Genomic DNA, 16,124 nt, shown 5'->3' on the forward strand with positions numbered 1-16,124 from the left:
TCTTGTGTGTTACACCTATAACTTTGTTCAATTTTCAATTGACTTCAATCCAATGTTCTAATTTTTACAATCCCATTGTAAAATTAGCATCAACTTACATGCTCTAATTTTAACATTCCTACAAAATATTCAATCATGTAGAAGTAGCACAAAAATCATCCCTAGCAAATAGCCACCCAATACTTGCACCATCATAAAGAGAATATTGATAGCACACATTGAAAGAATGCATGTAGGCACATAAAGACTACAAATTCATGACTTGATGCACGTGAAGGAAGGGATGTGATTCCTTGAATGTTGACCTAACCAATTTGAAATTTCTCATCCACTACCAAGGGTTGAAATGTAACGTTTCCTCAAGTCTAAGAGCCTTCAAAGTATTGGTACTTGCATACTAATAGTTCATGAGAAGAAAACCAAAACACACTTGGTTGGAATGAAGCTTCAAGGTCCAAAACTTCTCAAACAACAAATGCTTGGGAGAGTTTTTTTAATCGTTTATATAAAAGGCATATCCATACTATGTTGTGCATGCAGAAATATACATATTTATTTCCTTTTGCAAAAGTTGGTTATGACATGTTACCACTACAAAGCATATAAACTTGAGGACATATGGAAGTGCTTCCAAGAGGTTTCAAAATTTGATTTCAAATCATAAAAAGAACATCCCTCTGAAGTCGCTACACATTTGTCTTGATGCAAAGCTCATTGTGCCATGCATCTATGTTGCATATGTTTTGAAATCCCTTGGGAACTGCGGGATTACCAAATGATACAATTATTTTGAATAGAGAATGTCATAATGACCTGGCCGATAAAGCAACACCACTACTGGATCCACTTTATCCTGGTCAGAGGTAAGGCTTTCTCCTGGTATGAAATCATGAAAATTCACCTCAACACTTTTTCCTCCATCTCCTACACTACTGTCCAGGTAAACAACTCGAATAGCAACCCCTAACGCATCTGATAGAGCAATGATGTGTACATGGTCACTTTCTTCACCCATAGGCTCTACTGATGCCTTGCAGAACTGTCATTCAAAAATCAGTACATACATAAAATCACAAACTTAGAATATACGATCATCTACGTTGTTTTACCTGTTCTACACTCATGTTGCTAGTTCCAAGAATGAAGGGCTCAAAAAACTCAGATCGTCTACGAATTTCCCCCGAGGTTATAAATCTGAAAAACATTACAACTACACCACTATCAAGAATAAACTGTCTGAGAACTTTTGGGCGGAAAATGATAAAACAGATTTAATGCACATCTTTCCTCTTATAATAGATGACAAACTTCAAGAACCAGACTTCTTACCATAATTTGACACCATCATGTCCCTTGAATTCTCCACCAATTCATCCAATCTACATGAAGAAATATACATTCATATCATTATTAGAGGAAGACAATAAAGCCCACATACTAATGAAGTTCCATCATCATTTCACAAGTCTTGCGTGAAAACACCAACTCTTATGAAAAAAGAAAAAAAAAAGAGTATCTGCTTTTCTTGAAGAATCTTATATTCATAAACTGTGATCCCACAACTGCATACCACTTCACACTGAAATGCCTTGTATAAAACCCTTTCTAAAACCCAATGTTTGCAAAGCCGCACATGGACTCCAGCCTAAGAGACATCTCACTCCAACCATAAGAGCCATGTTGGCTCATCCTGGAGCCTGGGGTTAGCAACATGACCACACCTTAGTTTCCACGCCTCAAAGAGAGAGTGCTCCATACAACCAGCCTGTGTAGACACCAAGCTATCTGAAGGCGACATACAGTGACCTCAAGGCTCCATTTTGAGGCTTCTTATGTCTGTCTTCTCACCTCTCATTCTTTAGCGCAACTCCCAAAGGCAACAACCATCCATATGGCAGCATGCTGCTAACTTATGACCTTGATATCTAATAATAATCTAAGTTCCAACTTGTAATCAGGCATAGGACCATCATTGGAAATTAAAAAAGTATTGTTTTTAGCAATCTTGGATGTCCTTTTCACTCAATATGTCCTTTTCAATATTAGCCACTATGAATTATCATAAAGACCAATAAGAACTCTCTATAAACCAGGGCCCATTCAAGTTTGAATGGAAAATTGAAAACTTCAATGGCCAAATGTTCCATAATTGATCCATCCGAATAGCTTTCCTCTTGTGCATAAGAAGCTTTGGAATCCTATAATTGAAGAGGTACCAAAAACAAGTACCTAAGACTGGAAGGGGAGAGATTAGCATGCCTTGTCATTGACAAAACTACACTTAGCAAAGGTTCTATCAATAAACCTTGAAATGAGTAACGTAAAAATTTTGGACCTAAAGCTTTTAAAAAGCTTTGATGGAACATAGAATCTTATGGCATCAAACATGCATTTTAAGGACTAAGTGGCTGAACGTGTAAATAAAACAAGGAGCATTGTGAACAATTGGACAAGATAGATGCTACCAAAGGAAGATGTTATGGCTATTGCTCACTCATGAAAGTGACAGTGGGAATGACGTACTCTTTGTATCTTCACACTTTAGTCCACATGCTTTACTTGCAGATATGGATGATGACATGCATACTTGGATTCTAGATTCAGGTACTTCCTTACAGGTCACCCCTCATCATGAGTGGTTTTCTGACTATACAAGGGTCTTGGGGACAACTATGCATGTGACATTGCAGATATTGGCAGTGTGCAGTTGGAATTTCAGCATGGTTGTCTTCATACTTCAACATGTACGGCATACACCTCAGCTCAAGAAGAGCTTGATTAGCATAGGGCAGCTAGATGACAATGGATTTTGCACCACCTTTGGTGATGGAAAATGGAAGATCTGTAAGGGATCTAGAGTGATTGCCAGAGGCTGTAAAAGTGATACCTTGTATCCTCTCCATGTATCTAGTGTACGTAACCAAGCAATCGATTGTTTCTTTGTGGTATGGCCGGTTGGGACACATGAGTCAAACTGGAATGAAAGTGCTTTCTCGTTTGGGTTACTTGCCTTGCCTTCATTATGCTGATTTTGAGTATTATGATCATTGTATTTATGGTAAACATGCACAAACATCTCATAAAAAGTCTTTTGCTGAAATCTTCTCCCCTAGAGTTAGTACATTCCGATGTATGTCAGATGCCAGGGTTATCTTTAGGGGGAAAGAAATACTTTGTCACATTTGTCGATGATGCTATACGGAAGGTATGGGTTTACCCTATTCATAGCAAGGACGAAGTGCTTGACAAGTTTCAAAAATTCTTGGCATTGGTTGCGAATCTGACTGATAAGACACTTAAGCGTCTTCGCTCTGACAATAGTGGGGAATGTGTCCAAGGACTTTCAGGCATTTTGTGACAACAAAGGGATAAAGAGGGAACTCATTGTCCCTCATAATCCACCCCAAAATGGTGTTGCAGAGCGTATGAATCGGACCATTCAAGACAAGGTCTGAACAAAGCTGTACGCAGGTGAAATGAGATATAGATTATGGGATCCCGAGAAAAGAAAAGTTGTACGCAGCAATGATGCTATCTTCCGGAAAGATCGCATGCACAAACAGCCCAAAAGAACAGAGGAAGTCCGTAGGGTTGTATTCCGAGACGACGTACCTTTTGGACAGCAAAATGTGCCCATTGTACAGCAACAAAAACATGCTGTAAATGAACCTACAAATGCAAAAAATAATGTTGGAAATGATCAGTCAATCATTGCCAATAATGATGAGCCACTAAATGTGCAAGAACACCAGGACAGCAAGCTATTAATACTGATTTACAGGCTGAAATGCCAGTATAGCAAGCTGAAAATGAAAATTTACAAGCTCAACAGCCAACAAACAATGATCATTGGGTCAGGAGATCGTATAGGGCTACTAGACAACCCGATAGATTCATTCCTGGTACAAACAATGTGGCTGATTATGTCATGTTGACAAATTATGGTGAACTGACTTGCTTCAAGGAAGCAATGGACAAACAGGACGACAAGAAATGGTATAAAGCCATGTTGTCAGAGATGGAATCTCTTGAGAAAAATGGCACTTGGGACTTGGTGCAGTTGCCTAAAGGACAGAAAACCCTTCCATGAAAATGGGTCTACAAGATGAAGGTCACTTCTGGTTCCTCGCCTAAGTACAAAGCAAGATTGGTTGCGAAGGGGTACAAGCAGGAACATGGAGTTGACTTTGATAAGATCTTCTCTTCTGTAGTCAAGATGACTACATTGAGAACCATTTCGGGCTTGGTTGCAACTAAAGATATGAAGCTCATACAGATGGATGTAAAGACTGCATTCTTACATGGTGATCTGCATGAAGACATATATATGCAGCAGCCTAAAGGGTTTGTGGCAAAAGGGAAAGAGAAGGTGGTATGTAAACTCAAAAGAAGCTTGTATGGGCTGAAATAAGCACCAAGAGAATGGTATTATAAGTTTGATACATTTATGCAGTCTCAAGGTTTTCATAGAAGTTAAGTGAATCATTGCTTGTACACCAAGAAGACAGCAGATGGCAGTCTGATTATCTTGGTTATGTATGTTGATGACATGCTGATTGCTGGCAGGGATACTTATGCCTTGGACTCATTGAGGCAAAGTCTTCATGGCAACTTTGACATGCAAGCTCTTGGTGATGCAAATCACATTCTTGGCATGCGAATACTCACAGATAGATCAAAAAGATTACTCTACCTATCCCAGCAGGAGTATATCTCCAAGGTTTTGCAACGTTTCAATATGGAGGGGGAGGAAACAATTGGGGTTCCATTGCCTCCATATGTGAAACTCAATGCAAAGGACAGCCCTACATCTAATGATGAGAAGGCTGAAATGGGCAAGATACCATATGCTTCAGCTATTGGCAGTTTGATGTATGCTATGGTTGCTACACGTCCTAGTTGAGAAACCCTTCACCCGCAGTTTGCGTTTTTGCGTTTCTGCGTTTTGCGTTTAGGGTTTGCAACCCCAAAAAGAGACGCCATCCTAGACTAACTATGCCTATTTATAGACCACTCTCTCATTCATTCCTCACCATTGATTTATTCAGTCCGTCACCTCTTCTCTCCAACCTCTCCACTTCCCTCACACCCCTTCAAGAGGACATTGCGGTTCGTGGTTCGTGGCTATCTTCATCATCTTCCTTGTGCCACAATATCCTTGGTCCCTTGTATCACATTCACTCCATGATTCAGAACTTCATCATTCCATTCATCAGAATTTTTTCTCTCTTCTCTTCCCTTCTCCATGTTTGCAGAGTTCACTCCGTGTTCCTTCCCGCAAACCCTACTGTCTCCCTGGTACATCATCTTTTGACATGATATCAGAGCTGGATCTAGTCAAACAACGGCAAAGATCCTCCACTCCAGTGAAGGCAAAGACCCGTGGCGGGTTCGGCTTCCACTTCTCTTTTTATTCCGCTGCATCAGCATCTCATTTTTGCAGATTTCAAGAGTTTCAGCTTGCTGCCCACACCCTGGTCGCGGAGGACATCTCAGCCGAAGCTTTCCATTGCTGTCTCCATCAGTTGGCGTCTGATTTCCAACCCTCTTCACACAGTTTGAAGCTGATTCCCGCCAAGCAACTGCTATTCCTGTGCAGACCTGTTGCCGTACAACCTGCCACATCATCATAGTCCTTGTTGCCTGCGTTTTTAGTCTTTCTCTCTCCTCACCTGCGTTTTTCTACTGGTTGCAATCTCTTACTGCTGCTGTCACATCCTCCTCCCACAAGCAGCTCCCTTCCAGCCCTTCCACTGCCCTTGAGACAGACATTGCGGTTCATGTTTCACACTGCCCTCACACCCCTTGAGGCGGACATTGTGGTTCGTGAATCATGGTGGTTGATCCATTCCTTCTTCAACAAGGCACACTGGTCTCCATGGCTTCTTTACCAACAAATGACCAAACTATTGGGTGCTTCTATTGTGGCATCACCAACCACACCACTGATGCTTGCTGACTTCAACCTTTGCTCCCCACCCCTCCGGAGTATAAGCGTCCTCCACCAGGCACTCCTTGTGCCACCTCTCCTTACTGAGCCATAGAGATCGTTCTGCATCGGCTATCAAAGTACTATGCTCAAGGCAATAAGACGCATCCAATGCGCACTAAGTCCTTTCGAGCACATGGAGGATCGATTGGCGCAACGATCTCTTGGAGATAGTCGCAATGCTTGTGGCAGTCTTCTCCTACTTATTTTTCGGTACAGTGGCTTCCACGACCTACGGATCTGCAGTTCGCTCCATCAAGAGACAGTGATTGTTTGATACCGTCTTCTTGTCTGTCTGCTCCTTCGAGAGAGAGTGACTGCTCGACTCCTTTCTCTTCTTCAGCTACCCAATCCGCTCCACTGAGAGACAGCGACTGTTGCCCACCTCTTGCTCATTCTGAGCCCCACCTTTCCCCACCCTTGATTACTCAGGTTCGAGAGGCTACATCTGGGAGCTCTTCGACACCCCAAATATCTTCTTCGACATGACTGGCAGTACTTCATCATTAGGCATTTCGGAGTCCGTGATCCATAAATTTTTGGATTCCCTATCTACTTCATCAAGGGATTCAGAGGGGGATGTTATTTCTTTACCCTCAGAGGGGGCATCATCTACTTCTTTGACTTCAGCGGGGGTCCCTCCACCTCCCACCTCAGAGGGGGAACCTACTCCACATAAAGTTCTTCACCCATCCTCTACTTTCTTGGGGTGGCTATCTTCGACCAGCCATCTCTTCTACTGATACCCATGATCTTTAGGTACCACCTAGATCGGGACCTCAGAGGTTCAACCGTGGCTTGGTGACGAGGCCTTCGTATTCCTTCTAGCATGGATGCAATGGATCTAGTGGCTTCTCTCCCGAGGTTGAGTTTCAGATTCTCCAATCACTCTATCTACTGTTCTTTACTACAGGTTTCCTCTCCGGTGGAAATCTTGGATCTTAGGGATCCTCTACATCTTCTTCCTCCTCTTCTTCTTCTTGCCTTCATCACTTGGTTAGCATGGAGCCACCTCCTGAGATCAAGTACGGACATATCCTTATGGTTCTCAGCACCACACAAAGTCTGATATTCCTCCTATGCATTGCATGTTTTCATCATCTTTGTACTAGGGCGCTTGGGCAAGTGAACAATTTCCCCACGAGAGACACTGTCTAAGTGGCACTTGCTGCATGAGCATTCTTCTGCATGTAGCATTACATCTCCACCTCACTCTTCTCTTGTTCCTCTTTTTGGGCTTGAGAGGGGGTGTTAAGAAACCCTTCACCCACAGTTTGCGTTTTTTGTGTTTCTGTGTTTTGCGTTTAGGGTTTATAACCCCAAAAAGGGGCGTCATCCTAGACTAACTGTGCCTATTTATAGACCACTCTCTCATTCATTCCTCACGGTTGATTTATTCAATCTGTCACCTCTTCTCTCCAACCTCTCTACTACCCTCACACCCCTTCAGGAGGAAATTGCGGTTCATAGTTCGTGGCTATCTTCATCATCTTCCTTGTGCTATGGCACCCTTGATCCCTTGTATCACATTCACTCCATGATTCAGAACTTCATCATTCCATTCATCAGAGTTTTTTCTCTCTTCTCTTTTCTTCTCCATGTTTGCCGAGTTCACTCCGTGTTCCTCCCTGCAAACCCTATTGTCTCGTTGGTACGTCATCTTTTGGCAGTCCTGACATTGCCTTTGCAATGAGAGTGGTTAGCAAATACATGGCAAACCCTGGTAAAAAGCATTCGGAAGCAATTAAAGGTATTATGAGATACCTCAAAGGCACAAAGAATTTTTGCATTTGCTTTGGAAAGTAGAAGGCATCTGTCGTTGGCTTTACGGATGCAAACTGTGCTAGCCATGCGGACTACAGAAAGTAATTGTGCCTCAAGGGAAGAATGAAAAGAGATGGTTAGATCCACCACATCACAAAATAGACAAGCTATCCCAACATCCATCAATGTCTATGACAAAATACAAAGATGAATAGGTATGGAGGTGTGGTGGTAAGGTGGTAAAAGAACAGTAGATAGAAACAGCTTAGAATCAGTTCAAGGGTGCTTTGCACAATGAGATACATAAGAGTAATGCTACCTACTGAGAATGTGAATCCAGCAATGTGCCACTTAGACAGTGGCCCTCGTGGAAAAATTATTCGCTTGCCCAAAAGCCCTTTTACAAAGATGATAATGATCGTACAATGCAAAGGGGAGATACAAGTAACAACAAGGGAGGCAAGTCAATGTCGAGGACAAATACCGAAACCTTTAGAATATTAAGAAAGGATAGGAACCCCCTCCCCTCTCAACCACAGATATCGACGCCGAAGGAGAAAGAGGATTCTGATGTCGGTCTTTGTGTGGTACCGAGAACCATGAACGATAATGTAGATGAAGCACCCCAATTGGAGGAGCTAAGTAGAAGAGCAAGTCTCCTAGAAAGATGAAACGAATGGTGAACTTCCCATGTCTCCCACCCAAGAAGGAATCGGTGCAAACCTACATATCAGTGTGAGCATGCCATCACTCTACCTACGACATAGTAGGAGTAATAGTAGATGCCAAATAGACTGACTGATCAATCGAATGAGCATTTAACTCATAGAGTTCATGACATAATGTGTAGTAAGTACCAAAGTCAAGAATTCTTTATCTTTGACCATGCATTTGTCATCATCAAATATGACTTGCAACCACATTTTGCTAAAGAAAAAATGGACAACAAATTCTTCTTTATTCCTAGCACATATAATGCATCCTGTAAATGGAGAGTAGACCCACCAATGGCTTTCAAGACAATCTCTCCAACACCTCTAACAGAATAAGATGCATTGTTGGCACATTGCACAAATTTGCCAACAAGAGTTGCAACAATAGAGGTAAACAAATCCTTGCGAGATGCAATGTGCTTAGAAGCACCACTATCAAAGAAGGAAGTATCCACGCCTATTGATACTTGAAAAATAAGCTAGTATTTTATGGGTTCAAAATAATTGATATGAAATCATCACGATAATAGTTTGGAAATTATAGAAAAGTAATAAGTTCATTCATCATCAATTTTTGGTTTCATAACTAAATTTTTTACCATTCATTTGTCTTCTGCTTATTAGATAATATGAGCTTTAATATATATACTGTCACCAATTGTAATGTGATCTTCATGTCTTGTACATAAAGCTTTATTAGCTTCTGCCATTCTATGAATTTCCCACATTGATAAAAATGAAATTTATTAAAATCAAGCCACGTTGTCATTCGACGTCAAACCCAAATAAAACACGGATTGATAGTGACTATCCAACCACGTCTCCTAGTAATTTCCAGTCACCGATAAAACAGTAGGATCCAATTCCTATCCAACCAAAGAGTTTGGTATTTCATTAACTGCTCACACAAGTCCTTAATTTTGTTAAGATGATCCTACATGGCATCGCCTTCATCCATCTTCGCATTTTCAAGCTTTTTTTTTCAAGAAAGAAATGAGTGTCTCATTTTTTCCAGCAAACATTTGCTCCAGAAGAAGTGGCAAACTGTATATGCAAGATTAAGGACCACTAAACTGCCAATGCAATTAGTAGCAATGCTTGGGCATCCGCAGTATCCTAAGCCTTCTGTGCAGTTCTTCTTTGGGGAAGTAGCTGAGCTGGAGCTCGTCGCTGAGCACAACCTCCTTGGGGAAGAGTTGCAAGAGCCACAACTCCAAGACGGACTTCTTCACCACAGCATACTCCCAAAGATTTTTAGCAATGAGCACATTCTTCATCATGAAGGACCATAGAGAATAGTTATTGCCATCCAATCTATCCTCTTTAGAGACATAAGTAAATACATCACTCTGTCCTTGATTGTCCATGATAAATGTCACTATTCCAAAAAGCACAAGAGTAAGAACCAAAGCTGGAATAACCTGGAAATCTGCAAATTTCCAGAAATTACAGCAAACACTAACCTATAATTAGTAAAATTGTGTCACACTTGATCACAATTGTCCAATGTGCTGAAATTTCCACAAATTTCAGCGAGCAATACACTGACCAATGCACAAACAGTGCTCAGCAGCACGAAAAATGCAAAAGCCCCAAAATTTAACTGTTCAAAGTGCACAATTTCAGTCAATTTCAGACTGAATCTTTCAGTACATGTGCCAATGTCTGCCAAACATCCAAAAGCCCAAAATTTTTCTGACCCAAATTCCAAGAAATTTCTGCAATGTGTGCCCAAAAACACTTTCTAGAGCAGAAATGCACCTCTTTGGCAAAAGCCCCTTGGTGTAGCTCGGATTTCCCAAATAAAAATAATGAAGTATACCTGTCACCTCCAAGATTAGAGCTAGGTCAACGTTCGTGCTACTCCAGCTGGCAGGCAGCGTCCAGAATAAGCTGGAGGATCTGGCGCAAGTGTCCGAGGACCTGGCCGAGCTAAGGTGGCGGCGGTGCTGGCTGGACAGAACAGGGGGCGATGGGACTGACAGGTGCTAGTGGGACTGATGAGCGCTGGTGGACCTAGTAGACTGATGAGCACCAGCACAGCTGCAAGGCTCACAGGGGCACTACTGGCTGGAGCACACAGGCGCTGGCAGTGCAGCTACCAAGTGACGGCGCTGCAAGCTGGAGTTGGTGGTGACGCTGGCAGCAGCTACTAGGCTGCGGTGGTGCAAGCAAGCAAGCCTGCAAAGGCTGCTGGATGAGGTGGTGGTGCTCCAGTCAGGGGGAACATGAGCTGGACCTGGCAAAGCTAGAAGTAACTAAGTGCTCAGCTAACTTAGCTCTAATACCAAATGTTAAGAATGGAGATGGCAGCTCCAAGCTCGAAACAAAATACACAATAGAGAGAGTGAGAGTGAGAGTGAGATTGTAGACATCTCGACACACGATGCATTTCCCAATGTAAGTGAAAGTACAACCCTTAGATCTTAGGGTTGTGTACGTGGCTTAAGGTGTGTTCACACCCGAAAGTGTGAAAAGTGCGGTAAGTGAACAAACTGTGTAGCATTCACACACAAATAGAGAATAATCTAACTAGGGGAAAAACCTCTCTTACGGAGAGTAAAAAGTGCCCTAGTGTCCTACTACGGATCACTGACACTCCTCTATGAGTGTAGGCATGAGTCAAACCTAATAAAAATTTGGTAACTGCAACAATGCACCTCCCAAATGAGGCTGGCAGCTGACCGGCAAAGGCTGGAAAAAGTAAGGTGACAAATGAGAGAGGAAATGCTCATGTAGGGTGGCACGATCTGATCAGGTTGTAAATGTGGCGCAGGCAGAGCAGCAGCTGACATCATCGATCTGGCTGAAATGCAGGCTGCAAACAAGGTGCGCTGATGGAGATATGGCAGCAATTGTGAAGGCGAGATAGCCACTCAAGAGAAACCTGATGGCTGAAATCCGCAGTGGAGATTGATGAGCTATAAAAACGAGATGGGCTGAATGGTGGGTACCCTGTCTATTCAGAGATGCAAAGGATCCTCCCAAATGAGGGTTTTGTTTATGGGACACACAAACTCTCTAAGAACATATTTCTTTTTTAACGAAAGTTTCAATACTAGCACGTTTTGGGGCTGTTAAAAACAGCTAATCTGGTTGCAACACCTCTTTAGCTCAACAAGCCATTAATACACACAGTCATCTTCCAACCATGTTTAAGCCCTCTCTCAGCATGTTATTCAGCCCTTCCTCAAAGCACTTTACCTGTTCATTCCAAGTCATGGCAGCTTCTCTTGCCTTGTATGACGTGTTGGTAGACAAGGTGGATGATCAAATGATTGGTCATGGTGAGATGAGGTCAATGCAAACTCTCCAAGAAGTGGAGGATCATGACCATGGACTTGATAACTCTCCCAAGCTGTCATCTAGAATGGAAGGCCCTCCTAATAAGGTCACCAGCTCCTGTAGGGTGCTCAAATGGCTGCAAATGCCCTCAAATGCCTTGGTATAGCAGCTGCAGCCTCCCCCCACCCCTCTCTCTCTCTCTCTCTCGGGACGAAAGCTCTTTGACACCTGACGAGACGGGATGCTCTCTGACGCCTGACGGGACGGGATGCTGTGACATCTATGGCTCTCTCTCTCTCTCTCTCTCTCTCTCTCTCTCTGATGCCTGATGGGATGGAAGCTCTCTGACGCCTGACGGGAAGGGATGCCCTCTGACACCTGACGGGATGCCTCTCTAACGCATCACAAATGACGGACTCCCTCTCTCTGACGAATGATGCTTGACGCCTGACGGAGGACGCCTCTCTGACGCCTGACGGATGACGCTTGACGCTTGTATTGACTATTGACAGACGAGTCGTGAGGACCTGACGCGACGTACCTGGTGTGACGTCAGACCTGTCGTGAGGCAGACACCTCTCTGGTGTGAGGCAGACTTGTCGTGCGCAGGAATGTACCTGGCATGAGGCAAACCTATCGTTAGCAATATAGTGTTGCAGAGATGTACTGAATGCATTGACACCGGAGTACTGTATGCAGTAATGTACTAACACAGCAAGGTACTGACACAGAACTAGATGCCAATGTACTGAGATTGCAGATGTAATCAGATTGATATGACACGAATGTACTTAGAATGACATGAATGCAGACCTGGGTGAATGTATTGATGCACTGGCTTGTGGACTAGGCAATGATGCATTGACTTAGATTTGATCATGTCCTGGAGTATGCAGTAATGCACTGACTGGGGCTGCAATTTGTATTTCTGCAGTGACTGTAAACAGCGTGAAGGCATTTGGGCTCGTAAAAGATTACTGGGCTTACCAAAAAAAAAAAGTGAGGGGTTAGGGAAACCCTGGAAATTTGCAGGAATCACAAAAATTGCTCTAATTTGACAGTACAAAGTACAAGCTGAGTGGCTTTGCACAGTGTGAAAGATGGATAATGTAGACAAATGCAAGCATCAAACCATGGAAAATGAATATCTGGGAGACGAATCTGATCAAGAACTAACACAACCATCCATGGAAGCAATGTTCAACACCCCTTCTAAGAACACATGGTACAAGACGTATGGCCGTAGGTTCTGTGATTGGATCGTCTGCCCAACATCTGACAGGCATGGAAAGACTTCACGCACCATGAATGAAAAGAAATACGAAGAAATTCATCTCACGATTCGCTTTGAACTACGAATTATGAGACAAGAATTGGAGAAAGAAATATGAGAGCAGGCCAAAGTCGAACTAATGGTAAATCAAAGGGCAGAAATGCAAGACATGCAGCTAAAGATTAAGAATGACTTACAATCACAAATGTTGTCCGAAACGCACACGCTGAAAACTGAAATGCTCAAAGTTGTAGATGCCTACAAATCTGAAAACTTAGAACTAGGGGAAGAATTAAATACATTTAAGAAAAAAGAAATGAACGTGCAAAAAGAATTACAAAAAGAGAAAGAGGCTTTGAAGGCATGTGAAAGGGAGGTTCACTCATGGGCAGAAGTGGAAAAGACAACACATAAGTAGATAGAAGAAGCCAGCCCATGGATTGAGGTAGTAGAAAAGAATAAGGGAACATCAGTGAACAGGAGTGAAGTCATGAATGCTACCTTGGAAGAAGAGGCTAGGAGACGGGCTAGGGTTTTACATGTACGGGTAGTAGGATGGGAGGAGAAGAGCAACCCATAGGAAGATACTAAGACACTTGCTGACAAAATTGGGGCTTCAGACGTACCTATCGTCAATGCTTGGAGAGTGGGGAAAGAGGACTCTAAGTCCAAGGCTCTACTTCTTCGCTTTGGAGACAGAGAGAAAAAAAAGGCCTTCCTCTCCAAGAGGAGAGTCCTCGAGGGTGAGAAGATTTATTTGGATGAGGACCTTACCCCAGCACAAATAGCGCATCGCAGAGAACACATGCCCAAGGTATTGGAGGCTCGCAAAGAGGAAAAGTGGATTCTTTATAGAGATGGACAAGTCATCATCACTAACAAAAGAACTTCATGACGGTACGAGGCCTATGAGACATTGCGGATGTCAATATGGAATTGTAATGGAGCCCTACGCTTGGATGCTGGTTACTTTGAAGATAGCTTCTGAAACATAGATATAGCAATGTACACAAAAACACACCAATGTAAAGGTAGCCCACTACCAGACGTGCGGGGATACACGTGGGAAAGTGCATTTCGTCCAACAGCTAGAAAACCAAGAAGCACTAGGGGTTCTGAGATGTGGCCATACTATACCAGGAAGACCTCAAAGGGATAGTCCAAGTAATGAAAAGAGATGATGATGCATGATATTTATGGATTAGGATACATGCAAGAAGACCATGGGATATATTCATCGCAATATGCTACTTTCCTCCTACAAATTCTACCTATGCTACACGAGATGGATCCCCCTTTGATGTACTTTATGAGGATATCATGAGATATGCAAGCATTGGGGACATATTATTAGTAGGAGATTTCAATGCACGCACTGGAGATAGACAGAGTGACTTTTATATGCATGATAATGCCATGTTCAAAGAGATCGACATAGATGAAATAGGCCTACGCAGGAGAGCCCAGGATAAAGAAGAGAGTACCTATGGGACACACTTATTGACTTTGGGAAGTGCACATAGACTAGCCATCTTTAATGATCTGCCACAATGGCTAGGATCTGACAATTTGACATGTTGGAATCACGAAGGAGGGGCAAGTATTGTGGACTACTTGATAGGCTCACCAGCATTGATACCAAACATCCAAAACTTTAAGATATCTAAGAGACCAATTGGCATAGCATCAGATCATGCTATTTTGACACTCATGCTCTCTTGTGTACATATGAAACATGAAACACCATCTCTCCCCAAACATCCCAAATACTACTTTACAGAAGACACCTCACACATCTACAATGGTTCTCCGCAGACCAGTTTACATACATTGGACTTGAGTAGATCGTTGGAAGAATGTACAAGGGATTTAGCAGAGGCCATACATGGTTCAGCCATGTATTCATTCCCACACACCTTGCCCCAATGTAGACCCACACGATCTATTGCTCCCCAAAATAGCTGGTATGATAATGAGTGTAGAGTCACCCGAGCTTGCTTACAGAGAGAAGTGGAGCTAGACACTCAGACACATCGCCAAGCAAAGGTGTTCTTCAAACACCTTGTGCGGAAGAAGAAACGAGACTACTTAGCAAAAGCAGAAGCAACGATATATCAGCTATTTTTGGTGCAGGATAGCAAGAGCGCATGGAAGATGTTTCATGAGAGACAGTCCCCCATACAAATTACATCACGAGATGCTTGGCTTAACTATGGGAGATAGCTGTATGACTTGCCAAGACAGCCACCCATGCAGCCCCCACAAGTTTGTAGGCCAACACAGTGGTCATTCTTCACATGGAAAATGGTTAAGGATGCAATACATAGATTACAAAATGGGAGGGCACAGGATGAAGATGGACTAGTAGCAGAACATTTCTCACATGCTTGTGACATATTAGCACCCATATTAGCACATATGTTCAATAGAGTAGTATGTGAAGGTTTCCCTATGAGTTGGTCAGACAATACTATAATTCCACTATTTAAAAGTGGAGATCCCTTGATTCCTAGCAACTACAGGACTATCATGATTGGTCATACTTTGGCCAAGACATATGGATCTATATTGGAGCATGAACTCAGTGAGTGGGTTAAAATGCAAGGCAAGAGAGCACAAGGACAGGTAGGTTTCAGACGAGGATATACCACGCTGGACCATATTCTCACACTTAGAGCCATTATTGAGGAGGATCGAGCCCGAGACAAGAGGATCTATTGTTGCTTTGTAGACTTCCACAAAGCTTTTAATACAATGCCTCGTACACGCATCATGCAGAGATTGCAGGACATTTGAGTACTAGAGGGTATACGATGGGGTGTCTATGCATTATACGAGGAAGTGACAGGTCATGTACTAGCACCTCGGGGGCCATCAGAGAGGATTGACAGTACCATAGGAGTGAAACAAGAATGTCCACTTTCACCCACATTGTTTGGTCTATACATAGATGAAGTGTCTTATTACATAGACCGAGGTGGAGGAGTTGGAGCCAGCCTGTTAGGGCTTGTACCATAGGCGTCTTAGCCCACTCACTAATCAGATTGGAGTAGAGAGGGATTATTATGATGGTTGGGATAGCATGGAAAGGCCGTTGATC

General features: G+C 42.9%; 1 protein-coding gene across 2 annotated transcripts in view; it reads right to left on the reverse strand.

The window, feature by feature from the left end:
- Window positions 1-544: 544 nt before the first annotated feature.
- LOC148011050 (ubiquitin thioesterase otubain-like protein) overlaps window positions 545-16,124 on the reverse strand; it is an 87,302-nt gene continuing 71,722 nt past the window's right edge. The window contains exons 6-8 of one of the 2 annotated variants that reach the window (XM_087672264.1): window positions 1,330-1,379; window positions 1,110-1,210; window positions 545-1,039 (exon numbers count right to left, since the gene is read on the reverse strand). In XM_087672264.1, the coding sequence (XP_087528390.1) occupies window positions 785-1,039; window positions 1,110-1,210; window positions 1,330-1,379 (406 nt within the window). In that variant the 3' untranslated portion in view covers window positions 545-784. The remainder of the gene's footprint in view (window positions 1,040-1,109; window positions 1,211-1,329; window positions 1,380-16,124) is intronic. The other variant, XR_015689611.1, reaches the window with a different exon arrangement.

The sequence above is a fragment of the Lygodium microphyllum genome, chromosome 29, assembly GCF_053477565.2.
Source record: "Lygodium microphyllum isolate KBCC chromosome 29, Lygodium_microphyllum_v1.1.10, whole genome shotgun sequence".
Classification (NCBI taxonomy): domain Eukaryota; kingdom Viridiplantae; phylum Streptophyta; class Polypodiopsida; order Schizaeales; family Lygodiaceae; genus Lygodium; species Lygodium microphyllum.